Source organism: Tachypleus tridentatus, chromosome 6 (genome assembly GCF_004210375.1).
Source record: "Tachypleus tridentatus isolate NWPU-2018 chromosome 6, ASM421037v1, whole genome shotgun sequence".
NCBI lineage: Eukaryota > Metazoa > Arthropoda > Merostomata > Xiphosura > Limulidae > Tachypleus > Tachypleus tridentatus.
In genome coordinates this window covers 80,443,579-80,461,331 of record NC_134830.1, presented here as the reverse complement: position 1 = coordinate 80,461,331, position 17,753 = coordinate 80,443,579, and the positions used below count along the sequence as shown (strand labels likewise).

Genomic DNA, 17,753 nt, shown 5'->3' with positions numbered 1-17,753 from the left:
ATTCAGTATCATGTGTATTGATTTTTTTTTACTCCCTCACTTCATACATGATATAGGGGTTAGCTCCCTAAAGACACCGATTGTGCAGTGTACAAAGCATTGAGCATTTCACATGCTACAGTCATCCACTGTTTATTTATTACTGGCTAGTAATTTCTGCTTCACTCTGTATGTACGTTTTTTAAAAAAAACGAACCAGATTTTCGTGAAAAACCATAGCTTCAAGAGTTAATGATAACGTTGTTTATTCTAAAACTACGCTTTGTTTCAGCTTATACTAAGTGATTAGTAATTAGTGATAGCCTTTTCTCAAGTACTTACTTTTAAAATTATTTTCTGTCATATTAAAGCCATTGCAAAAACTTCACACATTTTGGAGCTAGCGTGGGAGAGAAAAGAAAGAAAGATGAACACTTTGGCTCTTTCATTAGTTCTCCATTTTAGCAACGCTTTTCGATGACAAGCTCACAAGCTCTGAAATACTCAAGAGTGGCTGTTAGGTAGTCAAATAAAGCTATAAATCAACTTTAGCAGTTATTTGCGAAAATCGTGAAGTATTGGTTGAATGCGGCAGCCGTTTATATTTTTGGCCCATCCTTAAGTACTAAGCACTACTGTGTTTACTGATATGATATAGTTCATCTTACCTCAGGTGACTTTAATGTGAGGGTTTTAGTGTTGTATTGGATATATTTGGTAATATAGCTTTATACAGCTTAGAGATTATATTTGTACTTTGGTAGACAATGAACATGTTGAAGATAAGGTAACTACTCTAAATTATGCTGAGTCTTCAAGGGAATAAAAGTACTGAATCATTCATGTGATGGTACGTAGAATCGTTTTGTGGTTTAGAAAGGCATGTCATGATTGTAATTTATTCGAGCCATATTTCTTGTATTTTAGCTGAAAGTAAAATTCTATTTAATATAAAGTAAAATCGGAAAGAAAACCGTCAAAACACCACGAAATAGACCAACATTATATGCACTAAATGAGGCAGAAACATACATTGACTTATATTTGATACTTCTTTAAAAGCAAAATACCATGATAAGCTTGATTTTCAGTTTGTTCTAAAATTCATAAAACAAATGGAAATTAATTTGTTTGTTTTAAATTAAGCACAACGCTACATAATGGGTATCTGTGCTCTGCCAACCGCGAGTATCGAAATCCAACTTTCAGCGGGTGTGAGTTCACTGACATACCGCATTGCCATTGGGGGCCACAATTGCAGATAAACACGTGAGAAAGAACATGAATGTGCTATCATAACGACGGAGCGTGTAGTTCCTCGTCACTGGACTAATTTAGTGACCTTGTGTCCTTCATTGTTTGTTTTTGTTTCATAAACTTCATGTATTAGTACAGTGTAGTACATAAAATGCCAGTATATCATCAAATATAATTAAAAGCATAAGACGAACATGTTATTAGCATTATACTAAATTACCCACACAAGGCAGCAGTGTGCTTCTGTTACATAAAGTAAAACAAGTAAGACCATCCTTAAGCTTTCACGAAACAAATTTAGACAAAACCATTGTAAATATAATACAATCACGCGAAGTAAAACACATGAGAACAACAGTTTTATCATCAATTGTAAATACACGCGCATTGGGACCAATGTGTTGAAATCACGTGAAGTGGCCATTAAATGAACAATTAGTTATTGAAAAGGATTGATGTACATATATTCTCGTTTATTCAGTTCCTTTGTCGTCAAGTCTTTTAAAAAGGATTTAAAGGACTGTTTTGAAAATAGGGAATAAAAAATGCTTCTTTCAAATGGTACATAAGTTAACATTGTTACTTCCTTCAAACAAACAAAAATAATCGTCGCTATTATCATATTAATCACCTAATTTAAATTAAATATTAAATTCTAACACGCATGATATGCAATTTTAGAATCTAGAGATCACCATTTATAAAAAATAAAATAATATTATATAAACTTTACGCTTTCACAAGTTAACGTAATTTAATGAGCCCGTCGCACCAAACGTGATTGCACTTTCAGCCGTGGGGGCGTTATAATGTGCTGTCAATTCCACTATTCGTTGGTACAAGAGTAGCCCAAGAGTTGGCGGTGGGTGGTGATGACTAGCTACCTTCCCTCTTGTCTTACACTGCTAAATTAATGAGGGCTAGCACAGATAGCCCTTGTGTAGCTTTGCGCGAAATTCAAAACAAACTTAATGAGAAACTTTTGGATCCCTCTCACAACAAGGATTCTCATTGGGCGTGTTCGGCATGGCCAGGTGGTTAAGGCACTCGACTTGTAATCTTAGGGTCGCGGGTTCGAATCCCCGTCACACCAAACATGCTCGTCCGTTCAGCCGTAGGGGCGTTATAATGTGGCGTGCAATCCCATTATTCGTTGGTAAAAGAGTAGCCCCAAAATTGGTGGTGGGTTGTGATGAAGAGTTGCCTTCCCTCTAGTTTTACACTGCTAAATTATGGACGGCTAGCGCGGATATCCATCGAATAGTTTTGTGCTAAATTCAAAACAAACCAAACTCATTTGGCGAGGAAAATCATCTAGTGAAAAAGAACTAAAAAGATATCGATTCTTAAGGCTTAACTTGGTCTTGCTATATAGCTCTTTCCTAAGTAGCAGTTTCTTTTTTTTTCTGGTCAGAAATAACCTTTGTATTTAAGTACAACCTGCCATAGGAAACTTATATTTTACATAATTTGAAACATAAAATTCAGAGAGTTTTAAGATAATGTTATAACAACATACTTTATTAAATTTGGACTCATGGCGCGTTAACTTTTATGAGTCCGTTAAATATAAAATGTTTATCTAAATGATTCAATTGTGAAAACTAATACAAAGAGCTATACTAAAAAGACACTAAAATTCTAATAATCTTCAATAATTTAGAAAAATAGTGATAGTGATTTACTATCCAATGTAAAATTTAATAATTATCTGTTGTCTAGAAATATAATGATATTGATGTGTTATTCAATAAAAACAATGTTTATGAAAGCATTTAATAAGAATGTAAAAATTATAAACCGTCGTTTTGGTATAAGTCTTAACACTTTTATTGATAAGAAGAGAACAGCTTTTCGATCTTTCTGTGTCATCTTCAGGTTGAGAAAGCTATATCAATAACCATTATTAGATGAAAAGGTCAAGATGGTGGTGATACGAGTTAAATTAAAATCTACTTAGAACACAGAATCTGTTAATCGATATGCAAAATGAATTATTTCAATTTGCAGTCTTAATAATACATTATCTCACCTGTTTGACACTAAACAAATCTATATAAGACCACTTTATGGTCCGTATAATTGGTATGATGAAAATTTCTAGTGAATACTTGTATATATTTAGTTATATTTAGAGCTGTTACCATATTAAATGTATATTGCAGAACATTCAATGAAACATAGATAAAGAAACACTGACTTGTGATAAACATAGCGATATATCTGCGGACTTATTCTGACAGGAATCGGGTTTTGATAACTGTGGTGGGCAGAGTGCAAATAACTTTTTGTGTAGCTTTGCGCTTAATATCAAACAACAGCGTACACAGACTGTGGGTAATTGTGAATTTGTTTCAGCCATAATCTCAGACAATGATTACACACTACAATAGCTATTAAAGAACGTATATTCCACTGGCTGGGCTTTTGTATAGCTTCTCTCTTTCTTCTTAGTTCTAAATAATAATCAAACCAAGAGTAGGTAACGATATGTAGAGATTAGTATAAACTATGAGGTAATTTCTCCTAAAGTGAATTTAGAGTTATTACTAATTCAGGTAATCTAGGATTGTGGGATACTCTATTAGAGCTCTGATTTACCCCAAAGCGTAATATTAAATTAACGTAATTTTTCTTGTCTTCTTTCAGTGAAGTTTGTTGTCATTCCAATCCAACAACTGCAATATTTCTTAATTAAGGATATTAGAAGTCGGCTGACAAACTTGTCTACTGAATGCTATAATCCAGTAGCTATTGGAGGAGGAATTGCAATACTTTGTGTGTAAAAATAAAGATTTTATTATTTGTTCTATGCTTTTCTTAGAATTAACACTTTACACTCTCCATGTTCACTTCTTTCTCCTGCAAGTACTTACTTTAGAGCTTTATTAACTTTCCACTTACCTGTTGTTTACAGTTTTACCGTTAAATATCACAATACTGCCAATGTCTATATAATTTCATTTTATATTATTAAAAGCACAGAATGATATTATAGCAAAATGCCTACAGTCTGGGTCGTATGTTTTCGTTTATCATTTATAATTTATCACATTTATAATACCAAATTATAAGCGATAGTCGCGCCTAATATGTTTCTTCATATTTTGAGAATTCAATTGCTAGAGAAAAAGGTATTTCAGTAATTTTATAATACACACACATATATCTTGTTAAAGCATATTTCCCATCTTCTTGATGACGAGAAACCCACTTTAAATAAAAATGTATCTCAGAACGGCTGGTATAGGTATTAACACTTTTATTGATAAGGAAAAAACAATATTTCGATTCTCCTAGGCCATCTTCAGGTTAAGAAAGAGAGATTTGAATGTAACCGTTGACGAACACATATCTTAGGAACGAGACTATAAACGGGTACCGGATTGTAGAGGGCGATGCAGGTGGATATTAGGTTATTAATTGGTATGGGTATAAAGGTGTTCCTTTATATTGGTTTAATTTTGGTTTTAGTTGCTGTATAAGTAGGGCTTCTTTGATTTTGCGTTTATATTTGTTTCCCTACTTAATATATGGGTGTATTCTATGGTAATGCTTTGTTTATTTCATTTGCAATATTCAAAAACGTGTGAAGATGTTTTTTGTGTTCTTTGAACCTAGTTTCCATTTTTCTGCTTGTTTTTTGAAGTAGTGACAGTTATTGCATTGTATTTTATAAATTAGGATGGTGTTGTGTTTGTCAGTGTAGTTTTTACAAACTACGGATTTTAGTTTTGTACCTGTATTATACATTCCCTGGGACTCAGCACATGAAACAAAACAAAAACTCAACATATTAAGAAACCAAATAAACACAGCCACAAAACTATGTTCACCCGATAAGATTAACGATGAAATCAACAAAATAAAACACTTCTTAAACATCAACAAATTCCTCAAAAAATCCTGGAAAAATTATACGCACATATACAATAAATTCCAAGATACAATAAACTACAAAACCTTATACTGCTGCATACGATATGTTCCCGACATCAGCGAAAAAATAACCAACATTTGGAAAAAACTTAACAAAACACAACATTCCAATAAACACCAAATTTATTCAAAAACCAACTACAAAACTAAAGTCCATACTACGTAAAAACTACACTGACACAACACCAACATAGTTTATAAAATAAAATGCACCAACTGCCTCGACTATTATATTGGAGAAACAAGCAGAAAAATGGAAACTAGATTAAAAGAACACACAAAAAACACCTTCACACGTTTTCGAACACTGCAAATCAAATAAACATAACATAACCGTAGAAAACATCTAGCTACTAAGTATGGAAATAAACATAAACAAACGCAAAATAAAAAAAACCCAACATATACAGCAGCTAAAACCAAAATTAAACCAATATAAAAGAGCACATTTATACCTATATTAATTAATAACCTAACATCCAACTGTAAGGCCCCAACAATCCTGTACCCATTTATACTCTCGTCTCTAAGACGTGTCCGGCAACGGTCACTTGCAAACTTTCTCTTTCTTAACCTGAAAATGACCTAAGAAGGTTGAAACGTTGTTCTCTCCTTACCAATAAAAGTGTTAATACTCATACCATTCGTTCTGAAATACACGTTTTCCATCTAAAGTGTTTAGAATTACTGAATTTTAATTGTTTCTTAATCTTAATTTTCAAGGAATTGGGGAAGTGCTTTATAATTTATATATTCTAAAACGGTCTTTTTTAAGTTGTTCAATGTCACAAGGAATTGCTTAAATATTTCATAATTTATATATTTTAGAATTTTTATATTTTTCGGCATATGATATTAAATTGTTTAATGCTCCAACGAATTGCCTAATTACTTTATGATATTATAAGCCCAGTCATGAAATAATGTATTCGATGGTACGTCTTTGCTTTTATTTTTTTTAAACATGAGATGTGTTTTATTATAGCAAAGTCACATCGGGCTACCTGCTGAGTCCGTCTAGGGGGATCGAATCCCATGATTTTACCGTTGTAAAAACGTAGACTTGCCGCTGTACCAGTGTGGAACTCTAAACATAAGAATCACACTAGTATTTGATTTTTTTCATTCATAATGCATGTACAACATATAAATAGACTGACGTAAAGGTTAAAGTAAGCTCTGATTTAAGTAAATACGTGCCATTTTAACGAGGCTTATTGATCCGTTGGTAAATTATTTCAGTTTTGAATTAAATTAGAAATATAGAAAAATCTATTTAGATTAGAGTAAAAGCTGTTTCTTACCTTTCATACGAGCAACTTCATTTGTCATTCAGAAATATGTGAACTTAGCTGTAATTGTATTTTTGTTCTAGGAGAATTATTATGAGTGCTATCAAACAGCATTAAGCATAGTAGAAAAACAAAAATATTAATTTACACAAAATATTTGAGTTCAAATAAAGATTTGTGTAACTCACTGATTTAATGCACAAACATGAGTATAATGACTGAGCACTATCTTTGTATTCGCATATAAACTTTCAGTCATGCTGGTTTACGATAGAAATTTATTATTATATTGTTAATACAGTAAAGGATGGCATAATGGATGCTAAAGCTCAGACAAACAATGAAGCTGAAGTTTCAGAGGCAGATAATACATTTTTTTATTTATCACGTGCGTATCACAAGCTTTTATTTTACTTTTTCTCCGGTTTCAATGCGTTGTTGCTTTCAGACGCTTTTGATATTCCAGCCAATGCTATGAATTGGGTGCAATTATGTATACGTCATTAGTGTAATTAATTATAATAATTATGCATTATGGACTATTCTTATGTCAACAACTCGAATAATAATCATCAAAAATCTATAACATTTCGTAGAAGAGTTAACAAGGAGATGGAAAAGGCGATTTCGGCGCCAAATTATTTGTCACCAACGTTTCTTACTAAGAAAATAGCACAGCCAAGTTATATTATTCTCCAATCACGTTCACTTTTGCTTGCATTCGTAAAAGAATGTGATAAACAATTGAAATATGCTGATGTCTTTCCAGCAGTTGCGTAACTTCCACCGCATGCTTTTTTTACAAATCGGACTAAGTATGTGTGATATCTCGAGCCAGAAACCAGTTAAGGTGAGATCAGAAAACAGTACAGGTTACGTTGGTGGAAAATGCACAGAAAATAAAATTTATAGTCTCTCAAATCCTTATTTCTGTAAAAAACAACAACAACGAAAAACATATCCACTTGTGTTGAGATCAAGCTATTTTGTTCTATAACTATCTTTCATTTTGTATTCGCTAATCCTAACTCATTCTGAGTTATACTTAACAAGATAATTTGGACTTCAAGATCAAATGTGATTTCAATCAAACGTTAATCGATAATATTTAACGATGTTTATAAAATGAAACGTTAATATATCATGTATTTATACAATAAATGCACAAACATATATAAAATTTGTTTTGTACACAATAAACAAATTATTTTCCTAAGATGCTTACTTACTTAACGCTGTTATCTCCGCTCAGGCCTTAGTTTTGCGTACTATTACGATGTCAGCAGAGTACTGACAGAAACGTAACCTTAAGTAGTATATTTTTGCTGTCAGTTGCACTTGCTATTTCGATAATAGCAGGTATTATGAAAGAATTAGGCCTCACATATGGCAAGTCTTGTTTGCTCTAGACCAGGGGTCACCAAACTTTTTTCACAGGAGGCCAGATTACTTGGGGAATGAGAACCGCGGGTCGCATGATCATTGTGTTCAATACTCATAAGCTAGAAGGAAAGCTCTCTGTAAAAGACTTAACACTACGTTTAGGATACCACATTAGCCATGTGGGAGTAGCATGCAATACACACATATAATAAAAACAAACATAAATGCAACCAACATTTTATTTACCAAAAGGTTATCAAAGAAGGTGACATTAGCAAAAACAATTATCACATCGCACAGAGTGAGTGCATATCTGAATTTCACTGAGCCGCAAAAAAAGTTAGTGAGATTTATGAAATTGGCGTTTGGCTTTCAAAATATCTTCAATGTTCGGTTTTGAATTGCTGCATCTAATAATTAAAATTGCTTTCAAATGTTCATCAGTCAACCTTGATCGATGCACCGACTTCACATACTTCATTTTTGAAAATGCTTGTTCCTAGACATAAGTTGTTCCGAACACTGATGCCATACCAGATGCGAACTGCTTCAGCTTTGTAAAATCATCTTCAGGTATGCAGCTATAAAATTCAATAAGTTGCCCCTCTCTGTGTTTTGCTTTCAACAAGTCATTTCCTTGCAAATCGATGACTTCCAGCTGAAGTTCCACTGGCACGTCATCAATGACACAATCAAAAGAATTCTGAAAAAGGAGAATGTCACTTTCGATTCTGTCGAGATTCAAAAATCTCTCTAAAAATGCTTATTCAAATCACCAATAATCTTTTTCTGAAACTCCAGGTTGACATCTTCTGTGATTCCAGCATGAAACTCATTGAAACGCTGAAAATGAGAGAGGTTTCCCTCCGAAATTCTTTAATGATTCTATAGAGATCACAGACAAGGTTATTTTTCCCCTGAAGTTTCAATTTCAATTCATTCATGTGGGATGTGATGTCAACCAAAACGATAACTTTGACAACCAGGTTGGATCCGACAGAAGTGGATCGGCTCTATATTTCTCGATAAGAAATATATCTATTTCTCTTCTCAGCTTATAAAAACGAGACAAGACTTTACCGCAGCTGAACCACCTCGCAGCCGTGTGATAAGGCAAGTCACAGAAATCCGAATCAATTTCTTCAAGAAACGCCTTTAACTGGCGATGATTAAGTGCATCACCCCGAATGAAGTTCACTGCAGAAATGACTGGTTTCAGTACGCAAGAAATATCTAAGACTTTTCCACAGAGTGCTTACTGATGTATGATGCAGTGTATGAACAGAGCGCTTGGGAGTTGAAGATCTTCCAACTGTTTCCTGATCAGCCCCACCAGACCCTTCTTTACTCCAACCATTTTTTTCCTCCATCAACTGTTACACCTTTAGGCTGATTCCACTGAAGGTTATAGTCTTGCAAAGTTTTATGCACTTCCATGAAACTTCTCCAGTTGTTCTTCCGTGCATGCTGCAAACTGATGCCAACTCTTCCGTGATCTGAAAGTCCAAATTAACTCCACGAATGAACATGAGAAGTTGTGATGTATTCGAGAGATCAGTAGACTCATCCAGTGGTGTATTTGTAATGCGATGTTATCTCCAAGTTCTTCTGCTCTCCGTACAACTGAAGTTGGTGATAGGCTGATACTTTCAAAGAAATTGGCTTTTTCAGGACACAGCTCATTTGCTGCTTCCATCATGCACTCTTTGATGAAGTTGCCGTCAGTAAAAGGTTTTCCTCGCTCTGTCATCCTGTGCACTATTTTGTAACTTGTACGAGTGACAGATTTATTTTTAGAAAATTTTCTCGTGAAGAGATTCTTTTGAGATTCAAAAACACGTTTCATGGATTCCAATTTCTCAGAACGGAACTTTCCTGAAAAGTTCAAATATGTTGATAGATGTTTTGTTTCATAGTGACGTCAAATATTGTATTCTTTCAAAACAGCAACACTTTCGGTGCATATCACACAAGTAGCTTTCTGGGTTTTTTTTCCACAAAGAAGTACTTTTCTCTCCATTTTTTATTGAAAGTACAAAACTCAGAGTCCACTTTTCTTCTTTTAAAAGCAGCCATAATGATGGGTGAAAAATACAGGATCTGAAAATAAGAAACACAGAACGCTGTGACAAAAGTATTGTACTGGTCCAAGATCGCACAAACAAAATATATTGAAACGTACGTTTGCCACAACACTTACCTAAGAACGAGTTACGAAAAGCGCATAACCCGACTACTAAGAGAAATGACTTTGCTGAAGCGATAACCCTAGGCCGCTGAATTTACAAGACGAGTCGATAGGACGAGGGTTAAGACTGTACTTGATTTCGAAATCCTAATGCTTTCATAGATACGTGACTCGATATGAATAAACGGGCAGCAAAGACAAAAGAAGAATTTTCCTATTGGTTTAAAATGCGCGTGACAGCCTTGTTTCTTTTTATCATAATGTCTTGTGTTTGCCAGCTTAAAGCGACCATCGGTGTGATTTATTTTGTTATGACAGTCGGACATTTATTTCCAAACGGCTAGCTGCTGGCGGGCCGGACAAAATGACCTCGAGGGCAGTATCCGGCCCGCGGGCCGTAGTTTGGTGACCCCTGCTCCAGATGATTCAGAGGTTATAGGTGATGTGACATTTGTGGCTTTTCCGACTTCAAAGTTTCGTCTTTGAACCTTTTACATATAAAGATTATCAGTAAATCAATACACTGTTGTTCGTTGTTTTTAATATCGTATAAATCCCACAAAATGCACACTACTGGGGCAAATATACCTACTGATACACCATTGGTTTGATAACCAATTATCAAAAAACAGGAATTCAGTTTATTTTATACTGTTAACATAAGTATTATTGTTTATAAATTATTCAAGAATTGGATAAAACTGTGGTAGTATTTGAAATTTTTAAAATTAATATTGTTTAATAAACACTAAATATCAAAGAACAACACGTAAGTTATCAACATATCGTAGTTGTAGTGATTACTTTTTTAGGCTTTTGAAAAATTGCTTTAAAATGTTTTGTGACTCAACAAACCTGCGATATTCTAAAATCGAGCATAACTGGTAATAAAAAACAAACCTTTTAATTAACAACAGTACATTTTACCCCTTAATTTATATTTTCGTGTCAGTATTGTGTATCTTTGATTAGAATGTTTGATATTTGAAAACGGTATTCACTCGTTTGGGTTAGGTTTAGTTGCTCTTTTTAGGTTAGGTTTCAGTTGCTGTTTTTTGTGTTTTCTTTTCAAATGTCTGCATAAAATAACTTACTCTGTTATCGTATTCGTGGTTTTGTTAAAAATAATCTCTTATTTTCTTCGTACATAATAAACGAAACGATTTCAGCTTTCATTGTTCACACAAATTAATAAAGTTCACGTAATCACAAGTAAAACATCACAAGAGTGCGTTGGTTAAGCGTTAAGTAAACATTAATAATCAAGAAATTAACTATAAAAGTGAAAAACGAACGAAACACTGGCACATCAAGCGTGCACCCAAAAGTCAATCCTCCACTTCTATCTAGATCGCTTAAGAATGAGGCAACAATGTTTAAATCAATCACTTACTACCCACTTACGGCCTGTAACCATAGCAAAGACGCCTCGTTACCGTAGCATTAATTATAGCCAGGCCTCAGCAGTAAATCGATCATATATGTATAACACAGTTTACTGCATTGATATATGGCAAGTTTTGTGTACGGGTATACATGGTGTACAGTTTTCAAGAACATAAAAAATTCTGTTCCAAGTCTGCTTTCTTGAGCAGCAACGCAATAAATTTTAGCTTGTTCCTTGATTCTTGAATATTGGAATCTTACAAGTGAAACAGGTAAAATGTACACGGGATGGATAAAATCCGTGATATGATCTGCACGAAACTTATATTTGTGGCGTACAAACGAGTTAATACTGTACTGTGTGTTGATACCCAATAAAACAAAGCAATACTTATTCCAAATGCGAAATTAAATTGGCAAACTATAATGTCGTGTAAAAAATAAATATCTGCTTTATTACAAAGAGTACTTTTCTTCGTGAAGCGAATACTAGCTTTAGTAAAACTATCTTCAACGTTTTATTGTGTTCACAAGTAACTCGAGAATTTAAAACATAATTCCATGTTAGAACTCAAGATACAATCCTATGTATTCTTAGAAACAAGTGCCTTTCAATTGTTTACATTTGGGGTGCAAAGAATAAATTATAGTTTGTTACATTTTTATGTCATAAATATTTCGCTGCACAAATACGAGGTACAAAAATCCTGGATTTAGTCTACACGTATGTAACTGACGAACAATATTAATATAAATGCAGCAGATCAATCCATATCCGTAGTTGTTTTATTTGTTCATATAAAATGATGAATATCCTTCAGTAATTATCTTAACTTTGTTCTCTTTTCGCAATTAAAATCTGAAAACACTTTCAGTGACATTATTTTGAATTGACAATAGAAAAAAAATCACAAATTTTCTACCTACTTGAATAACTGTAAAAACCAAGAATAACTATTTAACCATAAAGTTTCATTTCCATAATGGGCCGACTTCATTCAATTTCTTTTTCGTTTGTACTTGTAAAATCATCTTACGTTTTTGAAAAGAAGACACGTCTTTTTTGTCAACGATTATTTTAGTCAGATACTCACCCACTATTCCCTTTCACATTTTCTTCTACTGTATTAAGAGATGGCACCATTCTCACTCCCGTGTTCGACATGAGTTCTTTTCGACTGTGCGATAATAACGACCTTAGTAGAAGAGTTAACAATCAGGAGTTTCTTTGCATTTTTTTTGTTCACGCAACTCCGATGTTGATTACCTTTGCAGAAAGAAAACAAATACTTTTTGGTATTATAAGAAATTGAAACACTGTTTCATTAAATTATATATTACTGCATTTTCCTGAACCAAAGGAAATATAACATAATTCCTTAAAGATCAAATTCATATTGTTCTGCAGTTAAAAGGGCTCTGCAATTAAAAGTGTAGTTTATCTTAGTCTTTGACAGCGGTGTTGGCATATGAGGGAATGAAGTCTATGTTGTTTTAAGGTCGGATGAATAAAGTGGCAAATGTGGAAACCGTATTATAATAATAATAGGTTTTAGACAGCATCTAACCAGTTTAGTATACAACTCAAGTCCGCACATATCGCCAACCCTCACCCGCGTCTTTTAAAGATGTTATGTAAGTTAACATCATTACAAAAACTGTATTAAGCGCCATACTTAAAATTTATAGGTTAGAAAAAGAAAACGCTATGATAGCACTCAGTACTGTCTCTGTAATCTAAACGGAACATCTGTGTCATTCCATTTAAAATGTTATACAAACATTTAACCTAACAACTAGAGAGTATCTTCACATGGATAAGAAATATTAACATACATTGAATCTATTACAGTAGCATTTTAACTGTAATAGAGAAATTGGTACCGAGTAGATTTTCTTTTAGCTCTAAAACCAATTTTTCCCTTGAGCCCAATAAATGAAAGATTGCAACTTTAGAAAGTAACGCTATAGCCAAAAGCAGCTAAAAAATGTACTTTTTAACAATGTCATATATAAAACGATAAGCACTGGAAGATAAAAAGGACAAAATTGCTGATGAAATAAAAGGAAAACTCATACCGAGCACAATATCTATATTTTTTCTGAGCATGACTAACACTGTGTGAATAACTATTAAGAACTCTTCGGAAAGCTTGACTGTTTTTCCTCATATATATTGAGAATCATTGCATCATATGTAGGTATCTCCCATTTATCCACTTAAGTGTAAGAATATTTTAAAAACGCAAATACACTTCAACAAGACCAAGTGGTTTGAGTGCTCGACTCCCGTCACACGAAACATGCTCGCCGTTTTAGCCGTGGGGAGTTATAATAACGTTCATTATAAATTAGGAACGGCTATCGCAGATAGTTCTTGTGTATCTATGAGCGAAATTCAGAACAAACATTTCGTAAAAAACATAATTCTGCACCACTGCTATTTTTTGTCTAATATATTTCTGGTTTAATATTTTTATCATTAAAAGGATAAACACTTATATTCAAAACATTATAAATTTATAATTTTGTATTATTTCATAACATTTTTGAAAACTTTTCATTACATGTAGCGTCACTGCCAGGTTAAAAAAATAGTTGTGTCCTATGATAAGGCCAATAAAAATAAACCTCAGTACGATAAGAAGTTCTTTAATACTCACAAATATTGAATTAAAATAGGCTTAATTTATACCTTTTGATTAATTATATTTGGAAGGGAATTCCCTATCGAACCAACTGCAAAATGTTATATATTAAATAGTTCGCTCAAACTATAGAAGTTATGTACGTTATATTAAAACGATTGTGGAGACGCACCATGTTACAGCGCCTGACCCTACGTCCATTCATGGTTTATCTGACAACATGCAACTTGATAATAGCCTTGCAGCGTAGTTTTTATTGCAAGAAAATCCATCACAAGACACATCCAAAGAACAGAAGTCCTCTATGTGTTTTTTTCAATAACCTATCTGGTTTTTTATCGATGTTTTTCTGTTACGCCATATTTTACTAGCCACGTCTGGGATTCAGCTTGTTACGGGTCTTTTTTATGTATTATCCTGATATCCTTTGTTTTCGAATGCTATTAAGTGAAGGATATCCTCGTGATATCGTCTTGGAAATTCTAAATCTCAGCTCTGAACCCAATTTTATTATTTGAGTGTGTGAGTATGTTGCAATGTAATGGATTGTTACATATCTTTTTTTTTTTTTAATTATCAGTTTTGAGGACATCACACTATCTACGAAACACCAGACAATTACAATCTGAAGTCCTGATAGAGGAGCCGTTCCTCTATGACTTCATATCGGCTATTGTTATCACATAAATTATTGATTTGTGTATACAGAATAGAAATGTTTGAATATATCGTACTCAACGTTCTTTATTCCACACTGTAAATCGATTCCAATTTTGAAAGTTTTATCATAAGATAATTAATTTCCTCACCCCATAGCGGTAGAAATCTGTTATAGCTAAATTTAGAAAATTAAAAAATGCACTACTGAAGCTCTAAGACTCAATAACCCACAAAAACAGTGTTGAAATAAAGGCTTCTGATTTATTACATGGCCCGGCATGGCCTAGCGCGTAAGGCGTGCGACTCGTAATCCGAGGGTCGCGGGTTCGCGCCCGCGTCGCGCTAAACATGCTCGCCCTCCCAGCCGTGGGGGCGTTATAATGTGACGGTCAATCCCACTTTTCGTTGGTAAAAGAGTAGCCCAAGAGTTGGCGGTGGGTGGTGATGACTAGCTGCCTTCCCTCTAGTCTTACACTGCTAAATTAGGGACGGCTAGCACAGATAGCCCTCGAGTAGCTTTGTGCGAAATTCCAAAACAAACAAACAAACAATTTATTACATAGCCAACAATGCACATTAAAAGTAAGTCTAGATGTCATTATTTGGTTTCTGCTAAAGTTTGACATTAAATAGGAAATTTCAAACAAAAATGTTTTAACATTGTTATGTTATACAACTTATAAATTTACAACTCCTTCTTCTCATAGAGCTGTGCGTGTTTATGTAATGTACTTTAATACGAGTGAGTTTGTGTATGTGTGTATTTCTTATAGCAAAGCAACATCGAGCTATCTGCTGTGTCCACTGAGGTGAATCGAACCCATAATTTTAGCAGTATAAATGTGAAGACTTACCAGTAAAGGTTTCACACGAGTGGATTTTTGAGACCTGTGGAAATAGAGAGAAGAAAGTTAACTTCAGAATGTTCAAAATTATAAATTATTATATTTTTTAACAAAGCACAGATAGCCAATTATATAACCTTGTGTTCAACAACTAAAGAATGAAAAAAAATTGCCTCAAGTTCAGGTTATTCTTTTAAGCAACAAACTATTATACACAAACTGACTACATTATTAGGGCTATCATGCAACATATATTGTGGTGGACCACACTCCACAGAAGCAATAGCCTGGAGTAGAGATGTAAAAAATTCCACAGGATGTCAAATGGTATCTTCCTCAGTTGTTTAAACAAATAATCAACGAAGATGAAATAATGACAAAAGTGTTCAAAATAAGAAAAAACACGCGTGTTTGACAAAAACTTTATATTAATTTACAGTTACTTAGAATTCAGTCTGTAATTTGGAACACTTGCATAAACTTACGGAACGTGTCCGTGTGGACAAAATATTTGTCTTATATGCGATTATATCACCAACTTATCGACTCCCTCCAGTTCTAACTTTCACGTAAAAGGCCAATTTACCTGTATATCGGAGTGCAGGATCTACTGTATCCGCTGTACTAGATGTAAACAACTCTACATTAGTAAAACAATACGCAGATTAGTATAGAACAGCAACATCGACCACCCAATCCCAACACACTTCAACACCCCGGTTCACAACGGAATTGACAACATAAATTTAGTCGTTTTATTACATGCTCTTCACAAGTGTGATCACGAAAGCCTAGAATATAAACTTACATTTAAACTAAATCCTCATGCACCACACGAAATTAATGAACGTTTTTAAGTGATTACATGCTTCTGTTTATATCTCTTTGCTACCTCTGTTAACTTGAAACTATCTACATAGATTTCCCTGATTATTATTATTAAATCATCATTTTTCAAATTTATTTTTATTACTCTTTTGTTTCCTTTTAATTTCTAAAATTCAATTTATATTTACTTTAATACTTATTTTATGTTTTTTATTATTCATAGAACCACTTCAGTAATGTTTCTTATAACATTTTTTTTGTTAATCTGCTCCACGTACGAAACTTATCATAGAATCTCTATATTCTTAACATTGACGAATCTGTTTAAGCTTATTTCTTTAAAACATGTTTAAAACTGCCTTACGAAGAGTTTTATCCGAAACATTCCAAATTAATAAAGTTTTGTCCATAGACGTTTTTACTTGTTTCGAACACTTTTTTTCCATTATTGCATTTTTTTTCACGTCTTGCGGTATTTTCTACTGCGTGTCTCAAAAGACGTTCAGTTGTTCGCTACCTGAGCAAAATGATCAAGGTAATTCAAGTGTAGCCTTGGAAAACCACTTCCCAATCAGATTGGAAATGATCAGCAATAACTCTCTAGTATTTCTTGGCGATATTTGGTTTTAAAAAGGATTCATAGGACCCAACCTCTGATACGATTAGGTTCTTTAGATATTTGTATTAATAAAGCTTTAAAATGGTTTCAATTTCGTACAAGACTAAACGAGCGTTATCTGCGCTAGCCCCTAATTTGCCAGTGTAAGACTAGAGGGAAGGAAGCTAGTCATCACCACTCACCGCCAACTCTTGGGCTACTTTTTTATCAACAAATAGTGGGATTAGCAGTATCATTATAACACCCCCACGACTGAAAGGACGAACATGTTTGGTGCGACGGTGATTCGAGCACGTGACCCTTGGATTACGAGGCGGGCGCCTTAACCACCTGACCATGCTGGGCCATACTTTAAAATGTAGCAATAAAAACGTTAACCCTGTCTTAATTTCTTACTGAATATTATCGCATAAGTTTAGAAACTAATATTTTCAAAAAGTTTATTTTTCCCCTCTACATTAGCCACTATAGATAAGCAGCTTCCTTTGTTTTGTCATTGTTGGTAGACTTTGTTGTTGAATCTGTAAGAACAAATAGTAACATAGATGTTTTAATAAAATCGTTCCCTCAATAATAATCACTTTTCGTATCTGTTGTATTGCAGATTAATTATGATACAAACCTTACAAAAGCAGAGATGGCTCAATCATCTAAAATATCGCATGACTATTCTTATTTCTGTATTTAAATATATTAAAAGTGCTACAAACTTCTTTGCGATATACCAAG

The 17,753-nt window shown here is 33.7% G+C and overlaps 1 protein-coding gene across 1 annotated transcript in view; it reads right to left on the bottom strand.

Annotated features, from left to right (window-relative positions):
- LOC143252898 (adenylate cyclase type 8-like) overlaps positions 1–17,753 on the bottom strand; it is a 220,061-nt gene that overhangs the window by 199,069 nt on the left and 3,239 nt on the right. The window contains exons 2-3 of the mRNA XM_076505721.1: positions 15,587–15,620; positions 12,519–12,691 (exon numbers count right to left, since the gene is read on the bottom strand). Coding sequence (XP_076361836.1) covers positions 12,519–12,589 — 71 coding nt within the window. The 5' untranslated portion in view covers positions 12,590–12,691; positions 15,587–15,620. The remainder of the gene's footprint in view (positions 1–12,518; positions 12,692–15,586; positions 15,621–17,753) is intronic.